Here is a 23904-nt window from a genome sequence, read left to right as displayed (position 1 = left end):
GAAGCTTGCTTTGAGGCTGAACGAATGTCCCAGTTTGACTCTTCTTAGGCATGCATAAACTTTGTATTCTGTATTCTGCAAAATGTTTTCTTATTGTGCAAATAAGTCTTCCTCTGCTCTCCAGTGTTGTCAAATAAGCAACCTTCGCTGTGCTGTAGATTTTTCTTCTCTTTTCATTTATACTTGTTTTGATTACAGCCGTGCTGTAATGTCAGTCTTTCTATGAGATTCATGACCTTCGCTTTTGCTTGCTTGTCCAGGTCATGACTCAGCGGATCTATAGAAAGAAACTGACAAAAAAATATAGTGCTTCAAGATAATATCTATTCAAGAGTGTTTCCTGTTGAGATCTAGCTATAGTCGTTTTGGTCTCCAATTGGAATGCTTTTAAAGTTTGTCTATCCAAGTGCTGCAGAATCAATAATACCAGCACTCCTGTTCACATGGCTATGTCCACCATAAAATTCATAAACCCACGCTAGTCTTTCGAAGAAGGATCACCCGAAGCCATGTCGCTTTTTAATTATTCTCTTTCTACTCTCTTGCCGACTGGTCCTATTCCAGCCAGCAGAAGCACATGTGCATTGTTATTCACTTTCAGCACCAACTGGACAAGATTTACAATATATAGTGAAAAAGAGAAAACAATGAGAAGGGTTGGGAACGATAAAAAAAATCTGAGCTGGGACATTCACTCCTAGGAGATTTCACCAAGGTCAAAGATAAGATTTGGGCATTCCAGATGCATTCCAGTCCCGTGATGTCCAATGCTTCTGATTTCTGTGCCTTTTCTGGTCTCTCTCATACACGACTGCCCTCTTCACGTTTAATTGACATCTCTCTCACTAAAGAGATCGACCACTGCATCCAGCTTGTGGTTGATCCTAGTACCCTGATCACTTGACACAGTCAGCCTGTGATCCAGCTCCCCCCTCCGAACGACAGCAGCCCCAACCAACTTGGGCAGTGGATCCAATTCAGAGCACAACGCCAATGCCCTTTCGGTATAGCAGTAGGCCAGGGTTCCACCAATACCAATCAGAATGAAACCCACCACCGATTCCCCAGGGACACGATCTTTTGGCTGTATACTCAAAATATAATTTGGAATGAAAAGTAAAAAATGTTAGCTTTATTTTGCGTTTTCACAATCTTCTGAGCTCCCCAGGAATTCATCCAATATGAGCCAGATGAGCCTGGACAAGCAGGCTCTCCTTTCCCTGCTATCTTCATAATTTGGTCAAAAATACTGAAGGACCATTTCAGAATTGAGGCCGAGGCATTGATCTTGAGCAGTTCATGCATAAATAAAAGTCCACACACCCTTTTCTCCATGATACTATATAGTGTCCCCCTAATGAGTCTAAAGAGACAACGTGAGTTCCCCTTCCCATGGGCTCACAACCTGTGGGAGGCACCAAAGAGGTTGGTTGTGCAGGCATTTGGGTGGCAGCCAAAAGGGGGGTTCTTGGCAGTCCAATCCTCGACTGCAGAAGCTGGCTCTTGGGACGTGGAATGTCACCTGTCTGGTCAGGAAGGAGCCTGAGGTAGGAAACTCTTGCACCCTGGAGTTGGGTAATTAAAAAGGAGCTCCCTATATTAAAACACTTAATTTATTCATTCATTTTCTGAACTGCTTTATCCTCCCAAGGGTCGTGGGGGTGCTGGAGCCTATCCCAGATGACATCGGGCACGAGGTGGGGGACACACTGAATTAGTGGTCAGCCAATTGCAGGGCACGAGGAGACAGACAACCATCCATGCTTACACTCATACCTAGGGGCAAGTTAGAGTGTCCAATTAGCCTACCATGCATGTTTTTGGAATGTGGGAGGAAACCGGAGTACCCGGAGAAAACCCACACATGCCCAGGGAGAACATCCAAACTCCACACAGGAACCCAGAACTGCGAGGCAGACGTGCTAACCACGCTCACGGCAGGCTACCTTTTTAATTTATTCATTTGTTTAGTAAATATTTTCCTATTTTTTCTCAGTTTGCTTCAAAATGTATGGGATTTATGTTAACTTGTCTCTTTTTTCAGACAGAATGTTTTGTTCAAAACCTGAAAACCCTCTAAAAATAGCCGCACGTTTATTGCCTTACAGGTTTGTGCCAAGCGATCGCCCACAAATCCTGCGGTAATGAGTTTTGCGTGACAGTTCTTGATCGTCCATTTGAGCATGTCTTCCTTTAATGGCCTTCCATCATTGTCATCGTCGTCATCATCAAAAAATTAGGAAAATATTAAAACATGAATGAATGTAAAAAGGGAGTTACTTTTGAATCCTATATATAGTATAATAATAGCACAACTGCTGCAATTTTGTCTCTCTGATGTGCTATGCGCTGCACCCGATACGTGATATCACCAAAGACTAGGTGATTGGATTGGATTGGATAACTTTATTCATCCCGTATTCGGGAAATTTCGTTGTCACAGTAGCAAGAGGGTGAGGATGCAGAAATAGGAAAGGCATTTTAGACATAAATAGATAGGTAATAAGTAAGTTAATTAATAAATACATGATTACATATATAAATAAATAAGCGTGTCTCTGAAGTGTATGTATGTGTATATATATATGTATATGTATATGTGTATATATATGTATATATGTATATATATATATATATATGTACACATACATACACATACACACACATATACACATATACACACATACACATATATACATACATACACATATACACATGTACATACATATAAATATACATACATACATACACACACGTGTACATACACCCATACATATACATACACACATATATTAGCACATATATACTAATATGTGTATGTGATGGTCTTATTGGGTTTGTGACATGTGCGGAAAAATAATCAATCCAACTTCTGTGCTGCTGAACTGTATGTTTTTTTATTCTTTGATTATATCTGATTTAGGTCTAAGGTCCCACTATACCTTCACCCAAAGAAAAGGTGATATTCATGATTGCAGAGCCCGTTCCTTGCTCAGGAAAATAATATTTGCACTTTCAAAGATCAATACCATTCTTATTCTAAGCTCCGTCGTCTCTATACCATCCCAAGGAAAATGTATATATAAAAACAAGAAAATAATAACTGAGTAATGTTCAGTGAATTATTCAAAGGCCTTATACAACTTCAGTTATCAAAATAAGTTCCAACACCCCTTAACAAAAGTAATACTGAGTCAAGTGGTATAATCCTCAGCCAAATGCATAATTTAATGCAAAACCCAAACAAAGGTCATTTGTATATATGTAAAACTGGCATTCTGGCTTTCTCTTCCTTTAGTTTGAAGGAAGTGAACTGCCAAAATGAGTTATTTCAACTTGCACAGAAAAGAAAAAAAAGCATAATAAACTGCAATAAAAATACTTTTAAACTATTTTATTAAAAAACTAAATTAGATGAATTATTTCATTCGTTTTAAAAGTTAAAAATAGGATTATTCATTCATTAATTTTCATGTAATATTTATTCTCATTATGGATATGTCATTGCATATTCACACTTAAAGAACCCTTGAAAATTGATGTTGTAAATGAGTTAATTTTGTGAAAACGCAAAATAAAGCTAACATTTTTTTACTTTTCATTCCAAATTATATTTGTGTATACAGCCAAAAATAGAAAAGGCAGGGGCACACTTGTGCTATGTTATCATCAGTTCTATCACAAGGGATGGGGTTAAAGCGAAAGTGTTATTGGACCATCTGGCTGCTATTTTGATTTTCAATCATATTCCTACTGTAGCCTTAAAAAAAGATATCGGTTTTTACATGATCCCTGACTGAACTTTTGCACATCTCCATTTTAGGTGTGAAAGGGAGCTGAACTGTGAAATAGTACATGACAGAAAAACTAGTCAGAACGCCTCAACGCCAGAAGTAAAGTGATGGGAAGCTTTGTGTTAGCAATATGGCTTGGTGATGTAACATATTGCTATTGTGACATCGACCTTGCAACAGTATGAGCTGCCACCAACACTGTTGATTGTAAACCTTCTTGGGATGAGGTCCCCAACAACCTCACACTAAATCCTTTAACCCCTTTATAAGGATTATAATATCCATTTGCATTGAATCAGCTCTGCTAATTGAAATGGCCTCTTTGGAGATTAAATTTGAGGTACTGTCTATATCTGCATAAAAAAAACAACAAACACAAAAAAACCCTTTCACCCAAATCATATTGGCAGAATGCAAAAAAACAAAAACAAAACGACGACTAAAGACTACACCGGAGAGGGGGGCTGCATGACGACGGCTAAAGAAGGAGGCATAGATTGCAACATGACGTCAAAAGAAACAAAAATATGCGATTTCTCTCATTTCATGTAGAACGGCGCGATTGAAACGGCGGTACTTGTATGTGCAGCAGTGTTGACAAAATGGGCGGAAACTGCCGTGTCGATTGGTCGTTGGTCTTTTGGTCGCCGGTCTTTTGGTCGCGGTCTTTTGGTCGCCCCGACCGCAACAATGGGCGACCAAAAGACCGACGACCAAAAGACCGGCTACAAAACAAGGTAAAACAACACGGTCTACGCATCAATAAAAGCCAACAATGGCCATGAGCAGTTTCACTGAACCGACGTGTGAGTATATGAGTTTGTATGTACATGCGTTGTCCCTTTAAGAAGCTACGTCAGTCAGGGTCTTAACAAGTTCTCCAACAAAAAACAATAAAAGTCCGGGAAATTTGGAGCTTTTCTTTAGCCTAATAATTGCTAGGTAATAGTAATTTGCAGTTTGTATTTAGGGAATTTGAGCAACGATTTAAGTGGTAATTATCACTTACCTCCCGGGCGACCAAAAGACCGGCGACCAATCGACCGTGTACCGAAACTGCCACACCGGGTGGGGTATATTTATGGTGATTGGGTTGGAGAAGCTGCCTCGTGGTGTAGTGGTTCACTCGCCTGACTTTGGTGCGGGCAGGTGCGGGCTCAATTCCCGCTGATGGCTGTATGATTGGGGTGCGGATGGTCATTTGTCTTTCTGTGTCCCCTACGACTGACTGGCGACCAGTCTAGGGTGTAGTCTGCCTTTCGCCTGAAGACAGCTGGGTTAGGCTCCAGCAACCCCCGCAAACTTTTCGAGGATGAGCGGTATGGAAGATGAATGGGTGAATGAATGAATGAATGGGTTGGAGACTGCGGCCCGGCGGTGAGTGGTTAGCATGTCGGCCTCACAGTTCTGGGGTCCTTGGTTCAAACCCAGGTCAGTCCACCTGTGTGGATTTTGCATATTCTCCCCGGCCTGCATGTGTTTTCTCCAGGTACTCCGGTTTCCTCCCACATTCCAAAAACATGCATGGTAGGCTGATTGGACACTCTAAATTGCCCCTTGGTATGGGTGTGAGTGTGCATGGTTGTCCGTGTCCTGGTACCCTGCGATCGGCTGGCCACCGATTCAGGGTGTCCCCCGCCTCTGGCCCGGAGTCAGCTGGAATAGGCTCCAACACCCACCACGATCCTTTTACACCAAAGCAACTTCAAAATATACAGTAGGTAATGCTGAATAGAAAATGCTTTGAAATTGAACTTCTGTGAGTCCCAACGCTAGGAAAACTTAAACTGTACATTTAACTAGGCTTCCTTCATTATCCTAAGGTCCTTACCTGTAAATACTAAATATGTCCACCATAATAACTGTAAGATTATATCAGTTTTTGTGAGTATAAAAGCATCGTTCTCATACAAATTGTGAATGGCTGACATGTCAGCATAAACACTCAACAGTCTGATTGATTAATCAATCTTAGTCTTGTGATTGAGTTGACATGTCAGCACAAATACTCAACTGTCCGACACTGATCAATTACTTTTTGCCCTGCAAATGACTGAAACGTATCTGTTCAAAGTCCTGCTGACAACTGTCAGTTTTGCCTGTATATAAGACTCACTCACTGGTCATTCAGTGAGAGCTGCAAGGACAACAGACTGTGAGCGATCACGCTGTTTGAGCTCTCCCCATTTTTGCAGTCCGGTAATAAACTTATTTCCTTTAAATTGGTCTCACTCTTTCTTAACCTGCTCCTTAAGTTGTTTTTCAGATCTATCAATAACAATAAATTGGTCCAAAAGCTCTTGTCTTCTTGGAGGAGCTTCCTGACATAATCCCATGGCACTAGCCCAGGGGTGGGCAAACTATTCCACACAGGGCTGCAGTGGGTGCAGGTTTTCATTCCAACCCATAAAGAGGCCACCTTTTCACCAACCTGGTGTCCTGCAAGTGCAATCAGTGGCTTGTAGTCAGGTGCTTCTTGTTTTCTGCAGAAATTTCATTGGTTAAAGTACCTTTTCAGGATCGGTTGCAATAAAAACCTGCACCCACAGCGGCCCCCAAGGACTGGTTTGCCCACCCTTGCACTAGCCCACCTGCTGCAAGAGCTTTCACCACAAACCACACAAATTGGTTTGTCAGTGCAAAGTAGTTCTCCGGGCTTTACTTTTTAACATGACAAATGAAAAACATGGAACACTGGATGACTCAGTCATTATTTATATCCTTGCATTTTCCCTCTGGCCTTGCATTTTATTTCAGATGAAACTAAGGACAGCCAGAAAACAACCACAGCACAGTAGTACATGGTAAAAAAAGAAATTTACACTTAACAATTTTGAGCCTATAATGACATAAACGAAAACTAACTATTAATAGTAAAACTGTTTGCATCAATCTGTAGGAAAGCATGTACAATGCTGGACGTCATTGGATGTAGGTTCTTGAGCGTTTTCTCTAAGAACTGTCTTAGCCCATCCTATCAAGTACAATTTTCACATAGCTCTGGGTGTTGTGCTCAGTGATCCAGACTTAAGAGGTGGAAATGCCAGTAAGAGGCAATAGAAAAGAACAGAAAAAATGCTGTTCGAAGTATCTATGAAATGGATATAATCTGTTTTTAACGCGCTAACCACTCTTGCACCGCCAATTTACTGCTTTATGAATAAAACAAAACAATACACTCATCCAGTTTCAAATTACATTAAATTACAATTTCTCATCAATGAATCTGGTTTGATTATACTGTATATGGTTGACAGCGGCGGTCCGTGCATTTTCTAGCGACGCCTTCAATCCAACCCTCAAAAACTATTTTATGGCTATAAAACCTCTACTGCATCTACAGCTGCGACACATAAAAAATAATCAATAATAACCTCATTCAATTAAAATATTATTTAGGAATATACCCATATTTGACTCACCAAAAATCCTTTTTAACTGTACACAATATCCATCCTCCTTTCTATCTTCCTTCTTTTCTATCGCCATCGAAGTTAATGCTGAAAGTCGAGCCTGTCCTGTTGTATTTCTGGCATACGTTTTTATTCGATTTAGTGCTGAAAATGTTCGTTCCCAGTAGTGACAGGATTGCTTGCTTTGGAGTTGTCTGACCTTTCTTAATGATGTCCAGCTTTTTTCTCTTGAAAAGTCCGTCTTGAGAATGGCTTTAAATCAACACAACAATATATTTGCCTGTGCAGCTCGCTCCAAATACAGTTTGGTAGCTTTGGCCCGCCTACTCTATCACCAGCCAATCAAAGTTGGTGAAAGCAGTGACGTATACCTACGCCAGCGAGAAGGCAATGACATATCCCTACGCTTGCGACAAGGCATTGTGGTGTTGCCAACTCGAAATCTGATTGGTTAAAGCAACAGTCTTATCGACGCTTGTTTAATGCAGCAGAGCCCACAGAACTGATTGTGAAGGCCTTGAGGCAGATTTCTGACCCTGGCAACAAATAATGGCTGAAATGTGATTGGTTAAATGCTTCAGTAAGAAAACACACATCTGGAAGCAGTGCAACCAGGGGGAAAAGCAATGAAAGGAAGCTAACAGACAATTTGGAATTATTTAATAAGTATTGATGGACAAAATATAATATATGATTCAGATATTTCTTAGGCCAGCAGAGAAGGCCTTGAAGGCCCTGACGGCCCGCCACTGATAGTGGATATGTTGGTTAAGGGCAATAACAATAGTAGTGTAGTCATATGTCACTTAAGGATCCATCCATTACCTCCATTTCTTTTACTGTCTTTTATCAGTGTTAACTTCCTGCTGCACCATAAATATTGTGACAGTCAGAGTCATAATCAATGAAATGCTCTCTCTCCATTTGACAGGGGATGTCGGTCTAAGACAACATAATAACATACAACAACATAACGCAAATCAACATAATGATTTGAACCAATAATGATTTGTACTTTCTCGGTTTGCTGGGAGACTGTTAATGGTTTTTTTTCCCCCTTTCAAATATCAAATTGGATTGGATTGGATAACTTTATTCATCCCATATTCGGGAAATTTCGTTGTCACAGTAGCAAGAGGGTGAGGATGCAGGAAAAGGAAAGGCATTTTAGACATAAATAGATAGGTAATAAGTAAGTTAATAAATAAATACATGGATAAATATATAAATAAATAAGCATGTCTCTGAATTATATATATATATATACACACACATATACATATATATATACACACATATATATATATATATATATATATATATATATATATATATATATATATATATATATATATATATATATATATACATATTTGCACATGTATACATACATACACATAAATGTACATGCATGCATACGGTAGGTCTTAACACTCAGCCATTTTTTTGTTAAAGAGCCTGACAGCTGATGGGAGGAAGGATCTGCGGAAGCGCTCCTTCCTGCAATGAGGGTGCCGCAGTCTATTGCTAAAGGAGCTTCGGAGGGACTCCACAGACTCATGCAGGGGGTGGGAGGTGCTGTCCATGATGGACATCATCCTTGTCAGCATTCTCCGCTCTCCCACTTCCTCCACAGAGTCCAAAGGACAGCCCAGAACTATCCTAACTAAATAACTATCCTTTCCCCCCCATTCATTAAATCAATCATTCACTCACTCATCCAATACCACACATTTTGGAATTTGATAGACTGCTATCTGAAATGTAATGTATAGAATAGTTGCTATTGTCTGCAAGAAGATAAATGTATTGTGTATTATAAATGTATTATACATTCGGTTAGGGTAAACTTTAGTATATAAAAATGTTATTACTGACATGACATGTACATTTTGTACATTTGCATCCTGAGGGTAAACTTTTATATATAATATAAAAATGTTATTACTGACATGACATGTACATTTTGTGCATTTGCATCCTGATTTTAAAGTTTGACCCAACAAATTCTTGTGTGTCTGTCCTTTTCTCAAATGGGCTTCATGGCTTTTGATGTTATGAAATTTCTTCTTGCAATTTTCTCCGTGCAAATGGTTTCAAAGCATGTAGGCAAACATTCTCTACGGCTGGCATTCACTCTAAATTGCCCCTAGGTATGAGTGTGAGCATGAATGGTTGTTTATCTCTTTGTGCCCCGTCAACTGTTAATAGGTTCCAGCACCCCGCGTGACCCTAGTGAGGATAAAGCAGTTCAGAAAATGGGAAAAAGGAACAATATATTTAATTAATATGGTAATTTAAAAAAAAATGTATTGGAAAACACGGCAGATATTTTCATAACTTCACCTACTTTTATCCAATAATGTTCCTTCGTCGTTTTCACTTCATTTAATCATGGGCCACTGTTATTTTGATTAAACTTTATTAAACAGTTTTCTTGGTCGCAGCAAACAGCTTTACTTTGAGAATGTTTATCTCACAGACGCTCGGGGTTAAAAATAATTAATTGTACTAACCGGAAAATGGTTACATTTTTTTTAAATGTGTGTTTTATGTTGGAAACAGGAACCGGATGTAGTTTAGTTAACACCCACTAATTTGGCAATTGACAGGACGCGCACAAGAGTCAATGATGAGTTGAAGCTGGTGACCGGCAGCGGTGACAGTGGAGTTCAGCGTGAAACATCGGCTGCGTCACGGGACTACTTGGCTTTTTGTTTGCAAGAAAACTGCTAAATTTTCCTATCTGTGTGAGGATTTTTTTCAAGGAGTAAAAATTTGTTTGTTTCTCGTGATTTTACTCTCGCCCGTAGTGATTAATGACCGTTCGCCCAAAGGTGAGCTGTGCGTTGCTTCAGATTTACATTAATTAATATTCTTGGATTGGTTTGTTTACATAGCATTTTACTCATCCACATCAAGTGTTGAAAATTGAAGTTTTTTTTTTGTTATTGACTCTTTACGTGCAGTTCATTTTGAGTTTCGCCCCTTCATTTTATTTTACGGCAAAAAATGACACTCCATTACCTAAAGCTCATAATCCAACTGGTAGAAATTCAACCTTTGATAGCAGATTTTCTTTATCAGGCACATATCTATAAAATTAACACATATGTAGTATTAAGTAATTAATATTTTGGAGAAAAACAAACAAACAAACGATAAAAACCATTCACCAATAAGTCAAGCACACAGAACAATTAAAAAGAAAATAATTATTTTAATTTCTCAGTATATTTAATTAGTGTTTCTGTTAAACAAAAAGAGCAAAAGCTTTTGAGACATTAAATAAATATACATATTCTCATATTTCAAAAACAAATGGATGAAAATTAAATGTCTAGGAGACCCTTTTGGTTGTGATCTATAAAATCCAATCCTATTAAACATTCTTCATCCCATTTGGATTTGGGTTTGCTTTTCTTAAGTGACTATACTTGTGTTTTCATGGAAAAACTCACGCCCATTTTAATTGCTCAAAAAAACACTAATCTCTCCTGAAAATATAAAGAACATCAGGTGTGTTTTCCATATCTATTCAGGTGTGGTAGAGGAAGGCCTCTACCACACCTGAATCAAATGATCTACTCAGCAAGCTGTCCAGAAGCTTTATAACGATCCTGATTATTTGATTCAGGTGTGTTGGTGGAGGGAGACATGGAAAACAGACTGAATAGGGGCCCCCAAGGACCAGAGTTGGCCATCCCTGCAGTATATGAACTGCTATGAATAGTAATACTACAATTGTCACTGCTGAAACAAACACAAAGATGAGTGACAGCAGTTTAAGTATCGTTAATTCAATAGTATACCTTTAGATTGGAACAATACATTAGATCCAAAAATGAATTTAGCTTTTACTTGCTATATTTTCATGTTGAAAATTGTTCTTTCTCTCCTGTGGCCCGGCGTGTGATTGGTTAATGCCTGGACCTTATAGTTCTGGGATTGAGGGTTCGATCCCAGGTCGGTCCTGATTGTGTGGAGTTTGCATGTTCTCACTAGGCTTGTGTGGGTAGGCGTGCAGGGTAGGTTGGTTTCGTCATACGCAGCTGGGTATGATGACAATTAGGCTTTTGTCGAGTCAATGATGATGACAAAGCCTATGTCCGATTATTATTGAGCACTCTAAATTGCCCATAGGCACTGTGAGCGTGATTGGTCTCATTGTGCCCTGTGATTGGCTGCCCATCGATTCAAGGTGTACCCCAACTGGTGCCCGTAGTTAGCTGGGATCGGCTCCTGCAGCCCTCATGACCCTTGTGAGGATAAGCGGTTCAGAAAATGAGTGAGTGAATGTAGTAGTACACCAATAGCACACCAATGTGCAATGGCACAGTGGTTGGGAAACACTGGCACAGGGGAACTCAATTATAGGTACATATATGCATATAGTTGTGCTCTAAATATTTTCTCCTGGTTTGTCCTCCAACCTAAGTTTCAGATTTATGCATTGAGTGATTTTCCTCACGTTTTCCCATTGACTGCAGCAATAATTTAATCTAATCTCATCTCATTTTCTGAACCGCTTTATCCTCATTGGGGTCATGGGGGGTGCTGGAGCCCGGGGACACCCTGAATAAGTGGCCAGCTAATCGCAGGGCACAAGGAGACGGACAACCATACACACACCCCCATACGTAGAAGCAATTTAGTGTCCAATCAGCCTACCATGCATGTGTTTGGAATGTGGGAGGAAACAGAGTACCCGGAGGAAACCCACGCAAGCCCGTGGAGAACATGCGAGCTCCCCACAGGTGGACGTGACTTGGATTTGAACCCAGGACCCCAGAGCTGTGAGGCCGATGCGCTAACAACTCGCCCCACTAGGCTGCCGCAATAATTTAATAATGATTTATTTTTTTAAAGTTCAGTGTTCTAGCAATGCAATTATTTAGACGCCAAAGACACTTTCAGAAAGCTATTGATTGTATGGGGAAAGAACAATCAGATTGTATTGATCTTAGCAAATGGGCTCTGTGAGTTCTCCATTTCCTGATTTTAGTAAGGGTGATGACACCTCATGGTGTAGAAGTTCACTCGTCTGACTTCGGTGCGGGCAGGCCCGGGCTGAATTCCCACCGGTGGCAGTATGACTGTGTGTGCCCTACGGCTGACCAGTCTAGGACGTCAGCTGGGTTAGTCTCCAGCAACCCCCGCGACCAATGTTCCCTCTAATTTTTTGTTTGTCTGGGCAGAAAGACAACCTCCCTGAGCACACTGAGTACTGGTGTGAGCAACATCATCATTGCTCGCTATGGGCACACACCAGTATCACACCTGCCATAAGCAGGTGTATGTCTACTACACATAAATTATTTAGTAATAATAAAATGTAATGATTAATATCTATGAATGGGCGGCCCGGCGGATGAGTGGTTCGCGCGTTGGCCTCACAGCTACAAAAAGGGATTTTATTTTGTGCGCTCCATATGATTTGCTGTGCGCAGAGAAGACGAGAGTAGTGCGCAATTGCGCACGCGCGCAGCTTAGAGGGAACATTGCCCGCGACCCTTTCGTGGATGTGCGATATGGAACATGAATGAATGAAAAGTAAAGCTGATACAAAAATCTACTTTTTAACAATCGAATAGACTAAAATTGAAAATAGTTTAGTCACACTGAAACCTTAAAACACGCCATTAAAGGCATGTTTTAAGGTTTCAATGTGACTAAACTATTTGTTTTACATTCCTCACTCTTTTAATTTGCGTCATCCTGAATGGATGCATTCTTGAAATCTACTTTTGAGATTCCTCAATGACTGCTGCAACATCTCAGGTGGGATCCTTGGCACTTCACTCTGAATTCACCATGGTTACTAAAATGGAGGAGAGTTTCAAATATTCCTGTTTATTTTTTATTTTTTCATTTTAAGCCAGAATAGTTTCTTCAACTGCTCATTTATTGTTACTTTATTTCATAAGTAGAGGTTACCATTGCTTCTGCTGAATTTTTGCAATCCTTTTATCATCTGCACTTTGAATTCTGGGAACCCCTCCTTAAAGGTGCTATAAAATACTACAGCAAGTGGCTTTAAAATGATGGCAGACAATATGTTCATCATGAAATTAGATCCTAATTAGTCTTCCTTTCTCAGGTGCCTTTATCACACCCCCTAAAATATTTTAAAGCCGAATATGGTGTCACACCCAAAATGAGTTGCACATTTTCATAGTCTGTTCATGCTATCCATAGGCTTTTTTGCATTTGTTGCCATGTAACCATTCTGTTATTTTGTTAATATGTAATAGCTAGCGCAGATCATCAATTGTCACACCTAGAATTATGGGAAAAAAGTGGGCATTCCGTAATGCTATGTTTTGGATGGAATAACTATGAAACGGTAAAAGACAGTGAGATTTCAGTTCCAAATCCATTTTCTACATGTAAAATTACATTAGTCCAGTTACAGTATTTTATTTCTTTGACATGGTCACCGGAGAACCTCATATTGAAGCAGTCATGCAAGTGTCAGAGCCCATGTACAATTAATCAGTGTAGGATGGTGTGTCGACAATTTGATTTACCATCATCATCAAATTGAACATACTATTTAAACAGTAGAAAGATGGGCCGGGTCGGTCAAGCTCATCACACATAACTTCAAGGAAAATCATGAGACGTGGCTGTTTTATTGCATAAGAGTGAACCCTTTGTTCATTCATGCACTCACTCTGTTTCTCCTTGTCACACCATATTTTTTTATGAATACGATAGATTTTTCCTAGAAATCATTGCAAAACCTGGAAGTGGGGAATGATGACAGGCGCTTGGTGGTCAGGCCTGCACCCCTGAGGCCTTGTTGGGCATAGCTCGAATAGACGACATGGGTTCCCCTTGAGTTATTCCCATGGGCTCATCATTTGAGGCAGGGGCCTAGGATATCAGTTGCATAGGCAGTTGGATGGCATCCAAAGGACGGGTCCTTAGCGTTTGGATCCCTGGCTGCAGAAACCTCGGGCATGGAATGTCACCTCTCTGATTGGGAAGAAGCCTGATCTAGTCTTTGAGGTTGAGAAATTCCGACTAGATGTAATCACGCTCATTTCTATGCACAGTTCACGATATAGTGGTAGTCCTCTTAATGGGGGATACATAGTTCTACCCTAGATTAGCCCACGGAGAGAGGCAACAATAGCTGTGGGCGTGGTACACGGTCGATTGGTTGCCGGTCTTTTGGTCGCCCGGAAGGTAAGTGATAATTACCATTTAAATCGTTGCTCAAATTCCCTAAATACAAACTGTGAATTACTATTTAGTCATACTTAATGCCCTAGTAATTATTAGGCTAAAGAAAAGAACCAAATTTCCCGGACTTTTAGTGTTTTTTGTTGGAGAACTTGTTAAGACCCTGACTGACGTAGCTTCTTAAAGGGACAACGCATGTACATACAAACTCTTATACACTCACACGTCAGCTCAGTGAAACTGCTCATTGCCATTGTTGGCTTTTATTGATGCGTAGACCGTGTTGTTTTACCTTGTTTTGTCGCCGGTCTTTTGGTCGCCGTTTTTTTGGTCGCCTGTTGTCGCGCGCGGGGCGACCAAAAGACTGCGACCAAAAGACCGGCGACCAAGAGACGGCGACCAAAAGACCGGCGACCAAGAGACGGCGACCAAAAGACCGGCGACCAAAAGACCGGCGGCCAAAAAAACGGCGACCAATCGACCGCACACGGTGGGTATTGTCCCCAACTCATTGCCTGAGACCTTGAGGGGTATATGGCACTCAGTTTTAAACAATGGTTCCAGGAGAATGGTGACAACATGGTCAGAACCATTGAATTTGGCAATCGTCTTAAGAGTGTCATGTCCTTGTACAACAGCATATTTGTACAACAAAAGAAACGGCGGTGTCCATGTTCCTTGTGTGCCAAAAAACTCTTGCAGAAGGAAGCTCCTCCTGTTGCGCCTACAGCGTCCCGAAGCTCCCAATAACCATTATATTATTATTATTATTATTATTTAAATCAAGCGGAGATGAACTATTTTCACTGTGAGTACAGTACTTAAAGTATTTACATTTTTACTTATTATATTTTTAGATATTAATACATTATTGTCAGACAGTTATATGCATATAACTGTAATATTTGATAAATACACTTCTTGGTTGTTGTACTTGTGTCCTTGTATTCCTGTATAGGCGCAAAAACATGTAGTAGCATGGCACTAATAATAGGTGTGATCCGACTTCATGTTTTTTTATTATCGTGGCCACGTCTGGTCTACATTATTGACGATATTCGAGGGAGGAGACAGTAAGGTAAGTGATCCACTCGGGGGATGATGCGATGTATCCATCACGGCAGAATGCCAACGAGTCTGAAATTATCACTTATTTGGGCCTTTTGCAGGGAAAGCGCACCTTATGGAGAAGCACTACCAATTTCGTCATACGCAGCTGGGTATGATGACAATTAGGCTTTTGTCTAGTCGATGATGACAAAGCCTATGTCCGATTATTATTATTATATACCGTATTTTCACGACTATAAGGCGCACCGCATTATAAGGCGCACCCTCAATGAATGACATAATTTATTTTTTTTCCATATATAAAGCACACTGGATTATAAGGCACCCTGTCTATTTTGGAGAAAATTTAAGACTTTTAAGTGCGCCTTATAGTCGTGAAAATACGGTATATTCATTCTTCCATAACACGCATTCTCACGGGTTGCGGGGGTTTCCAGAGGCTATCCTCGGTGACCTCGGGTGAAAGGCAGACTACACTAGACTGGTCACCAGTTAGCCATAGGGCACTCAGAGAGACAAACAACCATCCGCACTCACAATCATACCACCACCTGTGGGAATCGAGCGCGCGCCTGCCCACACCAAACTCAGGCGAGTGAACCTCTACACCATGATTGATAGATGGATGGGTAAACTAAAGAAATGACAAAGTCAAAATGATCTATTCTACCCCTATAATAATTAACTTAAAGTGTTGTGCCCGTTGACTACACACCACTTAATCTCATTTTACTACTAAAACACAGCGTGATGACTAGTGAAGTCTGTGTTCGGAGCCCTTTTTATTTTTTTTGTATGGAATATTGTTGTTTGTGGTCTTATCAGTCGCCCACTGGACTTTATCATTGGGACTGTTTACATCTTTCATATTCTATTTCCTAGCCAGAGTGGTGCTGTTGCCATGTATTTAGCTGCAAGGAAAAAAAGACAAAAATACATTTGTATATAGGGATTTTAAAGTGCTTATATGATGCTAATGGAACCAAATCGCTTGAAAGTACTTGTAGGTTTTTTGTTTTGGTTATTTTTTAGTTTGTTTATTTTCCTTTTTACCGTATGCTTTTTATAGATGAAGTGTCTCTATGTAAAACTTATATTCCGAGTGTGTAGCTCCTACTGTTCCCTGGAAGGCGGCGTTTGTTGCTCTTGTGTGTGTGTTGTTTTGGCTTTTTTATTTATATATTTATTTTATTCAATGTACAGTTCAACTTTATTTGTATGTATTTCAATACGAACTGTTATCATTATACTGTAACATATTACTGTACTTTATTAGGCCAAAATATATACCAAAAATCATTGAAGTCCGATTGGAAAAATATATAGAAATTCTCTCAGCACTGTTGAACACTAAATTTTCAGACGTTTATTCCCGCTCATATTAATTAAGAAGTCGGCACTATTTGCTACCATAATGCACGTCCACAATCTGTGTTAGTAAACAAATAATCCCTTTATTATCAATTTCTGCAGATGCTCCATTCTCAAATAATCTTGGACTTTTCAGTACAGGAAGTAGTTGCTGCTACTGAATGTCAGGGAATGCAACGTGAAATATTTTGCGAGTGAGGAGTATAATCAAGACTTAATGGTTGTTCGTAGCAGAAAATACTGGGATCGTGAAATTTACATGATTAGCGAAAAAATATTAATTCACAGGGTTTGGTGGAAAAGGGAAGTAACACGCGTTGTGCCATCACATTCTCTATGGTTGACAATTTTGTGTTGTGAAGGCAAATGCTGATTGCATAACTGTCAACTTATACATCTTCCTGTATATTTTATAAGTTTTTTTGATCATTTCAGATGGTGTACGCCGTATAACAACTTTGGTACGGAAAAAAATGTTTTTTAAAGAAAAAGTACATTTTTTTGTAAAACCAATCACGTCTTCCCCATTTTGGCTCTAATCCGGATCGTCTCGGTCACTAGTAGCAGACGAAAACCTCATCGTCGTTTGTTAATGTTGTCATGCTTTGAGCACGAAATGCGGACGCGTGTCAGTCACTTCCGCCCTTTTCACTATATACTATAGTGCGTCAGCAAAGAATGTACCCAGACAGTCAAGCTGTCAGTGTCATACAGCAATATCTACAGAATCTTGAATTTAGTGCATACAAAAGGCATGTCGACTGATTAGGCACCCCGTTCACTTTGGGGAAATTTTTTTAGGCTTTTAAGTGCGCCCTATGTGAGTAAATATGCGCCGCATTGCATTTTTACGGTCTATTATCACTTAATAAATTGCAATCATTAATAAGGGGAGAGATTGGCCGAGGTTGACAGGTATGTGATTGCTTTACAACCCTGTGTACAGTAATCCCTCGATTATCGCGGTTAATGTAGACCAGTAGGGTCACTCTTATTTAAAAAATTAAAATAAATAAATATATATATATATTTTACTTCAGTGCTGAGTTCTAGTGACAAGCGCAGGACAGGGGAGTGGCTTCCCCTTGCGAGTTTCAGCGTGGATTTTCTCATTTGTATAAACTTACAAAAAAAATGTAATTAAAAAAATCGGTTTCGAAACCATTTGTTATGCAAATTACTATTTCATTATCCGAAAACAAGATCCAAGTCACGAAATACTCCAAAACGTAAATGCATTTCATGTCTCCATTATTTTATTTTGAAATTGATGTGATAGCGTTGCGTGCTGCTTGACAATCTCCCGCTCTCCTTCTATTGGCTGTCTCCCAACAACATCTATCCATGTTTTTTTTTTTCGAGTGTGGTTTTAGCATCTTTGTTCTTTATATAAAATTTCTGGTGAAAATGCAAGTTCTATGCTAAGTTTTTTTGAATTCAAAATTTGAATTATTTAGATGTGCGTTCATGTGCTTTGTGTCCTTTGTCTGTTGCCTAATGTTAGCTTACTCCTTACACTTATGCAACTTCATGAATAGAAAGTGTTTTGCATGCTTTTTATTCATTTTAATACAATAATAAGTAATTGTCTCGTCATTTTCTTTCATTTTTGTTTGTCTCACATCTTTCATACAGTAATATGAGACTTTGATCAGGATTGAGTAGGTAGTTTTTTTGTGGACGGTGGAATGAATTACAGAATTTACATATAAGGTAATGCTCTACTTATGAAAATTCCAAGTTACAACAATTCCTTGAACCAATTAATTTTGTATGTATGTAGATGTAACAGTGTAACAACATAAGAGTTTGGAATAAACGAGCTGTGAATACTGCCCTGATTCATTGTACAAGTATTTCCTTGTATGTGTAATGGCTTTTTGTGTTTTTTTATATTAAAAATTCAAGTGGACATCGTCATAACTTCAGCCTTTCCTTCCTTTTCACAGAAATTCCCCCATTGATGACCGTAATGATGAATGAGACATCGCCACATCCATTTTACGTTCCCCACTACCTTCTCCATGGTGATCCATTTGCCTCAAAACTCTCGAAAGAGGCAGACATTGTCGCAGCTTTTTACATCTGCATCATAGGTCAGTTTCCTGATGTGAAATAATTACAGTAATACCTTGACATACGAGTGTCCCAACATACGAGAAATTTGAGATATGAGGAAATATTCCGAGCAAATTTTTGCCCCGAGATACGAGGGAAATGTGAGATACAAGCATACAAGATGGTTCCCGAGGCGGCCGCCAGGTGGATGTATGAGTATGCGAGAGGCTGCTTCTGAGAACAGCATTGCTCTGTCTTAAAATACTTATTTTCTTATTTTCATTTTTTTACTTTTTAAGCAAAAGCCAATGTCAACACTGCATGAAGATTGCTCTTCCCGCAGATTTAGCCAGGACCACCACCATGTTATTAGTATTCACAATTCGCTCGTGTCAACTTGTTTGCATTCATATCATCAATTATCTAACAATTAGCTGTAGACGCTGATTAGCTTGCAATAAAAATTGTTTATGCCTCAGCCAGTTATTATTATATGTGGTCCTCTACGTGCGGATGGGGGGATGCTTGAGCCTATCCCAGCTGACTTCGGGCCAGAGGCAGGGGACATCCTGAATTGGTGGCCAGCCAATCACACTCATACCCAGGGGCAATTTAGAATGTCCAATCAGCCTACCCGGAGAAAACCCACACAGTCCCAGTGAGAACATGCAAACTCCACCCAGGTGGACCAACTTGGATTTGAACCCAGGTCTCCCACTGTGAGGCCGACGCGCTAACCACTCAGAAGCTGGACCACCCTATAGTATAGCATGTATATTACGTAATACCTTGACCTATGAGTTTCCCAACCAATGTTCCCTCTAAGCTGCGCGCGTGCGCAATTGCGCACTACTCTCGTCTTCTCTGCGCACAGCAAATCATATGGAGCGCACAAAACAAAATCCCCCTTAAAAAAAAAAAAAAAAAAAAATTATAGCTGTGAGGATGACGCACGAATCACCGAATCACTCATCCGCCGGGCTGGCCATTCATAGATATTAATCATTATTTTATTATTACTAAATCATTTATGTGTAGTAGACATACACCTGCTTATGGCAGGTGTGATACTGGTGTGTGCCCATAGTGAGCAATGATGATGTTGCTCACACCAATACTCAGTGTGCTCAGGGAGGTTGTCTTTCTGCCCAGACAAACAAAAAAATAGAGGGAACATTGGTCCCAACATACGAGAAATTTGAGATGCAAGGAAAATTCCAAGCTAATTTTCGCCCCGAGATATGAGACAATTTTGAAATAGCATACGATGGGGCCGCGAGGTGGTCCTTTTCAAGCTGCGCAGTGATATTCATGACGTGAGGGAGGGGCTTTTAATTTGGATAAAGGAAAAACAGTTAGCGGAATCTACGAGGAGTTGAAATTAAAGCAAGCAGCTGAGAAAGGGGAGACTTTGTCGCCAGCGGAAACATTCAAAGCAAGTCGCTCCTGGTTCGATAACTTTCAAAAACGAAGTGGGATACACTCGGTTGTGAGGCATGCGAAAGCAGCAAGGTCCAACTTGAAACCATGTACATCATGAAACTGAATGTCAATGTCAGTAATGTATTTTAACACTTGTTCTTGGCTCTTCTTTTCAGGTATTATGTCTGCCACTGGAAATGGATATGTGTTGTATATGACTATCAAACGCAAAACTAAGTTGAGGCCTCCAGAGCTCATGACTTTGAATTTAGCCATCTTTGACTTTGGCATATCAGGTATGTCTACATTGATTTTTAATTTGGGGTCTTTAAAAATGCAACTAACCACTGTATAAATAAAACAAAATGTTGAGAATTATGTATTTTTCTTTTCAACACATCGGGGTAATCACCATTAGACCCTATATAGTCGCACGTGAATTCTAGGTAAAGAAAAAAAATCAAAAATATAATCAAAGTTTATGATGGTGGGTCTTGTAGTGTTTGTCATTAGTAATTGGTCCATCTCATGCAAAGAATTGAAGGCTAATATTTAGTATAATTTGGCATCTTGGAGCTCAAGCGCTGACTTACAAGGGGAAAATGTAATTTGTATGCCCTTTGAAGGGGTTTGAAGGGTTCATTACAATTATGGGATAATAATTAAAATTTTGTTAACCGCCATTTGTTTTTCAATTTTGCCAATCATATTGGGTTACCAGGTCATATTAATTTCGCCCAATTGTTCATTCCAAAGAGCTATCTATGTTTTCCTGAGGGACATCTATTTCGATTACAGTGACTAAATTCATAAGTTGATGGATGGATGGAGAGATACACACAGACAAGTTATTATCATTGTACAATGAAATAATGAGAAAACCTTGCAGTGGTATTGTCCTCATGTTTATCACACGGCACATCACTCACACAAAGGTATATTACATACTTATTCTACAGTTTTACAGTGATTGCAAAGTTTATATAGTATTCGCTACTTCCCTAATACACGCACGATGACATGATCCTAAAATTTGCATAATTTGGTATCCTGAGTTACAACTGTTATTTATAGAATTAAAGTTATTTAATATTTAATAAAGTTAGTTCAAATCAGTTATGGACCCAGTGGACAATTGCGCACTACTCTCGTCTTCTCTGCGCACAGCAAATCATATGGAGCGCACAAAATAAAATCCCAATTTTTTATTTTTTTATTTTATTTTTTTTAGCTGTGAGGCCGACGCGCGAACCACTCATCCGGCGGGCCGCCCATTCATAGATATTATTCATTAAATTGTATTATTACTAAACCATTTATGTGTAGTAGACATACACCTGCTTATGGCAGGGGTGATACTGGTGTGTGCCCATAGCGAGCAATGATGATGTTGCTCACACCGGTACTCAGTGTGCTCAGGGAGGTTGTCTTTCTGCCCAGACAAACAAAAAATTAGAGGGAACATTGGTCCTGACTGTGTGGAATATGCCTGTTCTGCCCAGGGTTATATGGGTTTTCTCCAGGTACTCCCCCATCCCAAAAACATCCAAGGTAGGCTGGTTCGACACTGTAACTTGGCCCTAGGTATGAGTTTGAGCGTGAATGGTTGTCTGTCTCCTTTTGCGCTGCGATTGGCTTGCCACCGATTCAGGATGTCTTCCGCTTGGTGCCTGTAGTGACCTGGGATAGGCTCCAGCACCCCCTGTGACACTTGTGAGGATTAGCGTTTCAGAAAATGAATGAATGAATGTATTTTAGATAAAATGTCATTCTAGTAAGGGGTTGTGTAGTCATTTTGTGACGTTGGACGAAAGGCAAATTCAACCATAAAATGACTAAGAGAAATAAGTGTGTGTGTGTGGGGCGGGTGTGTATTAAATAAAATACAGTGGTACCTCGAGTGCCCTGACATACGAGCAATTTGAGATATGAGTAAAATTTTGAGCAAATATTTATCTTGAGATACAAGACAGATTTTGATATACGAGCAGACACCGGCTATGAGAGGCTGCTCATAAGAACATCATGGGCACTGTCTTTCTGGTCGCAACTCCCTCGTGTAATGTCTCTACGAGCAAAATTGAACTTGCGTATAAATGTGAAATTACTTAATAAAAATCCAAATTATGAATGTGAAATTACTTAGTAAAAATCCAAATTATATTAAGTAAAAAAAATGTTAATAAATATAACCTTCCCAGCATACAATTAAAACTATTAAACATTTGCAATCAAGTAATACTAAGAGACACATTCAATATTCTTTTTTTCTTCTGAAAATGCAGAGCACAAAACAGCAATTAGAAAAACTAGACATCAAGTTTAACACTTCACCCCAAAAATATAACAAAAATCTGATTCAAATTATAGTTATACATTTCAATTGAAAATATAGCAAATGTAATACCTTAACCTTGTATATACAATGTTTTTAATCACAGTTGCATGGTATTAGCAAAATAAGTACGTAAGCACAAAACTAAACGTTAAAAAATAAACTTGTATAAATTAGCTTTTTTTTTTAAATATATATTTCTCATCAGTATGAGGGAACAAATAAAATTAAAAAAGCAAACAATCTTCGATAGGTTGCATGTGAAAGTCAGGGTGGAGGCGGGGCAAATAGGGCCAACCCGGGAGAAGAAAGGTATCAAAATTTAAAAGAAAATTAGAATTAAGTTTAGTGTAAGGTTAGATTCAACTTATTTTTGAGTGTCTGCATCGTAATCCAAGTTCATTTAAATTTGTTTATGTTATGTTACGAGCGTGTTGCCGTGCAATAAGTCCCCACCTCTCTCACTGTGTCTCTCTCACCCCTTGAAATCCGTCTAATTTTAGTATACTATTAAACACATTTCAGTATACTATTAAATCCATCTAATTTTAGTATACTAATTAAACACATTTCAATATGATATTAAACCACTAGTTATTTGTTACTTTGTTAATAGATGGCGAATTAGAACAAATACTTTTTTTTCCAATCCAATATCCTGTTTTTGGTGTTTTTTTAGAGGGTTGGAATTAATTATTATTATTTTTTGTTCATTTCTATGGGAAACGTTCGTTTGAGTTACGAGAAAATCGACATACGAGCTCAGTCCCGGAACACATTAAGCTCGTATCTTGAGGTACCACTGTAACTCTTTTGTAAATGTTGTTGTTCCAATGCGTAGTTGAATGTGTTTAGCATGTCTGATGTCCAATTATATAGAATCGTAAATATGTATTGCTATCCACCACGTTACTCTGACGCAACTATAACTGTATAAAATAATTATTTAAGAAAAACACCCTTTCACCGGTAACGAAAGAGGGGAAAATATTACAAAACCTTTCAAATAATACATTTAAATTGCAACTTTGTGTTAAAAGGGTCCTTAAATTCTGATATTAATGTTAATACTTGAAAATTAAAAACACAATGTATAATAGTAATTTCATAAAAATGTCAATGGTTTCAGTATTAGGATACAGATACAGGTTTGTTCAAGATAAAGCAAAATGATGCAGTTCTGCTCTCCATGCTCCATTTTCTTAAACAAGAATCAGCTGGTCAGGAATACTTTGCAGTTCAGTGGTAC

The 23904-nt window shown here is 39.2% G+C and overlaps 1 protein-coding gene across 2 annotated transcripts in view; it reads left to right on the top strand.

Moving 5' to 3' along the window:
- The first annotated feature begins 9827 nt into the window (after window positions 1-9827).
- Window positions 9828-23904, top strand: part of opn5 (opsin 5) — a 29172-nt gene continuing 15095 nt past the window's right edge. Inside the window, exons 1-3 of one of the 2 annotated variants that reach the window (XM_077587018.1) lie at window positions 9828-10044; window positions 18790-18936; window positions 20497-20616. In XM_077587018.1, the coding sequence (XP_077443144.1) occupies window positions 18804-18936; window positions 20497-20616 (253 nt within the window). In that variant the 5' untranslated portion in view covers window positions 9828-10044; window positions 18790-18803. The remainder of the gene's footprint in view (window positions 10045-18789; window positions 18937-20496; window positions 20617-23904) is intronic. The other variant, XM_077587019.1, reaches the window with a different exon arrangement.

This window comes from Stigmatopora argus, chromosome 19 (assembly GCF_051989625.1).
Source record: "Stigmatopora argus isolate UIUO_Sarg chromosome 19, RoL_Sarg_1.0, whole genome shotgun sequence".
NCBI lineage: Eukaryota > Metazoa > Chordata > Actinopteri > Syngnathiformes > Syngnathidae > Stigmatopora > Stigmatopora argus.
The sequence above is the reverse complement of the archived record's forward strand: the minus strand, read 5'-3'. Positions and strand labels throughout refer to the sequence as shown.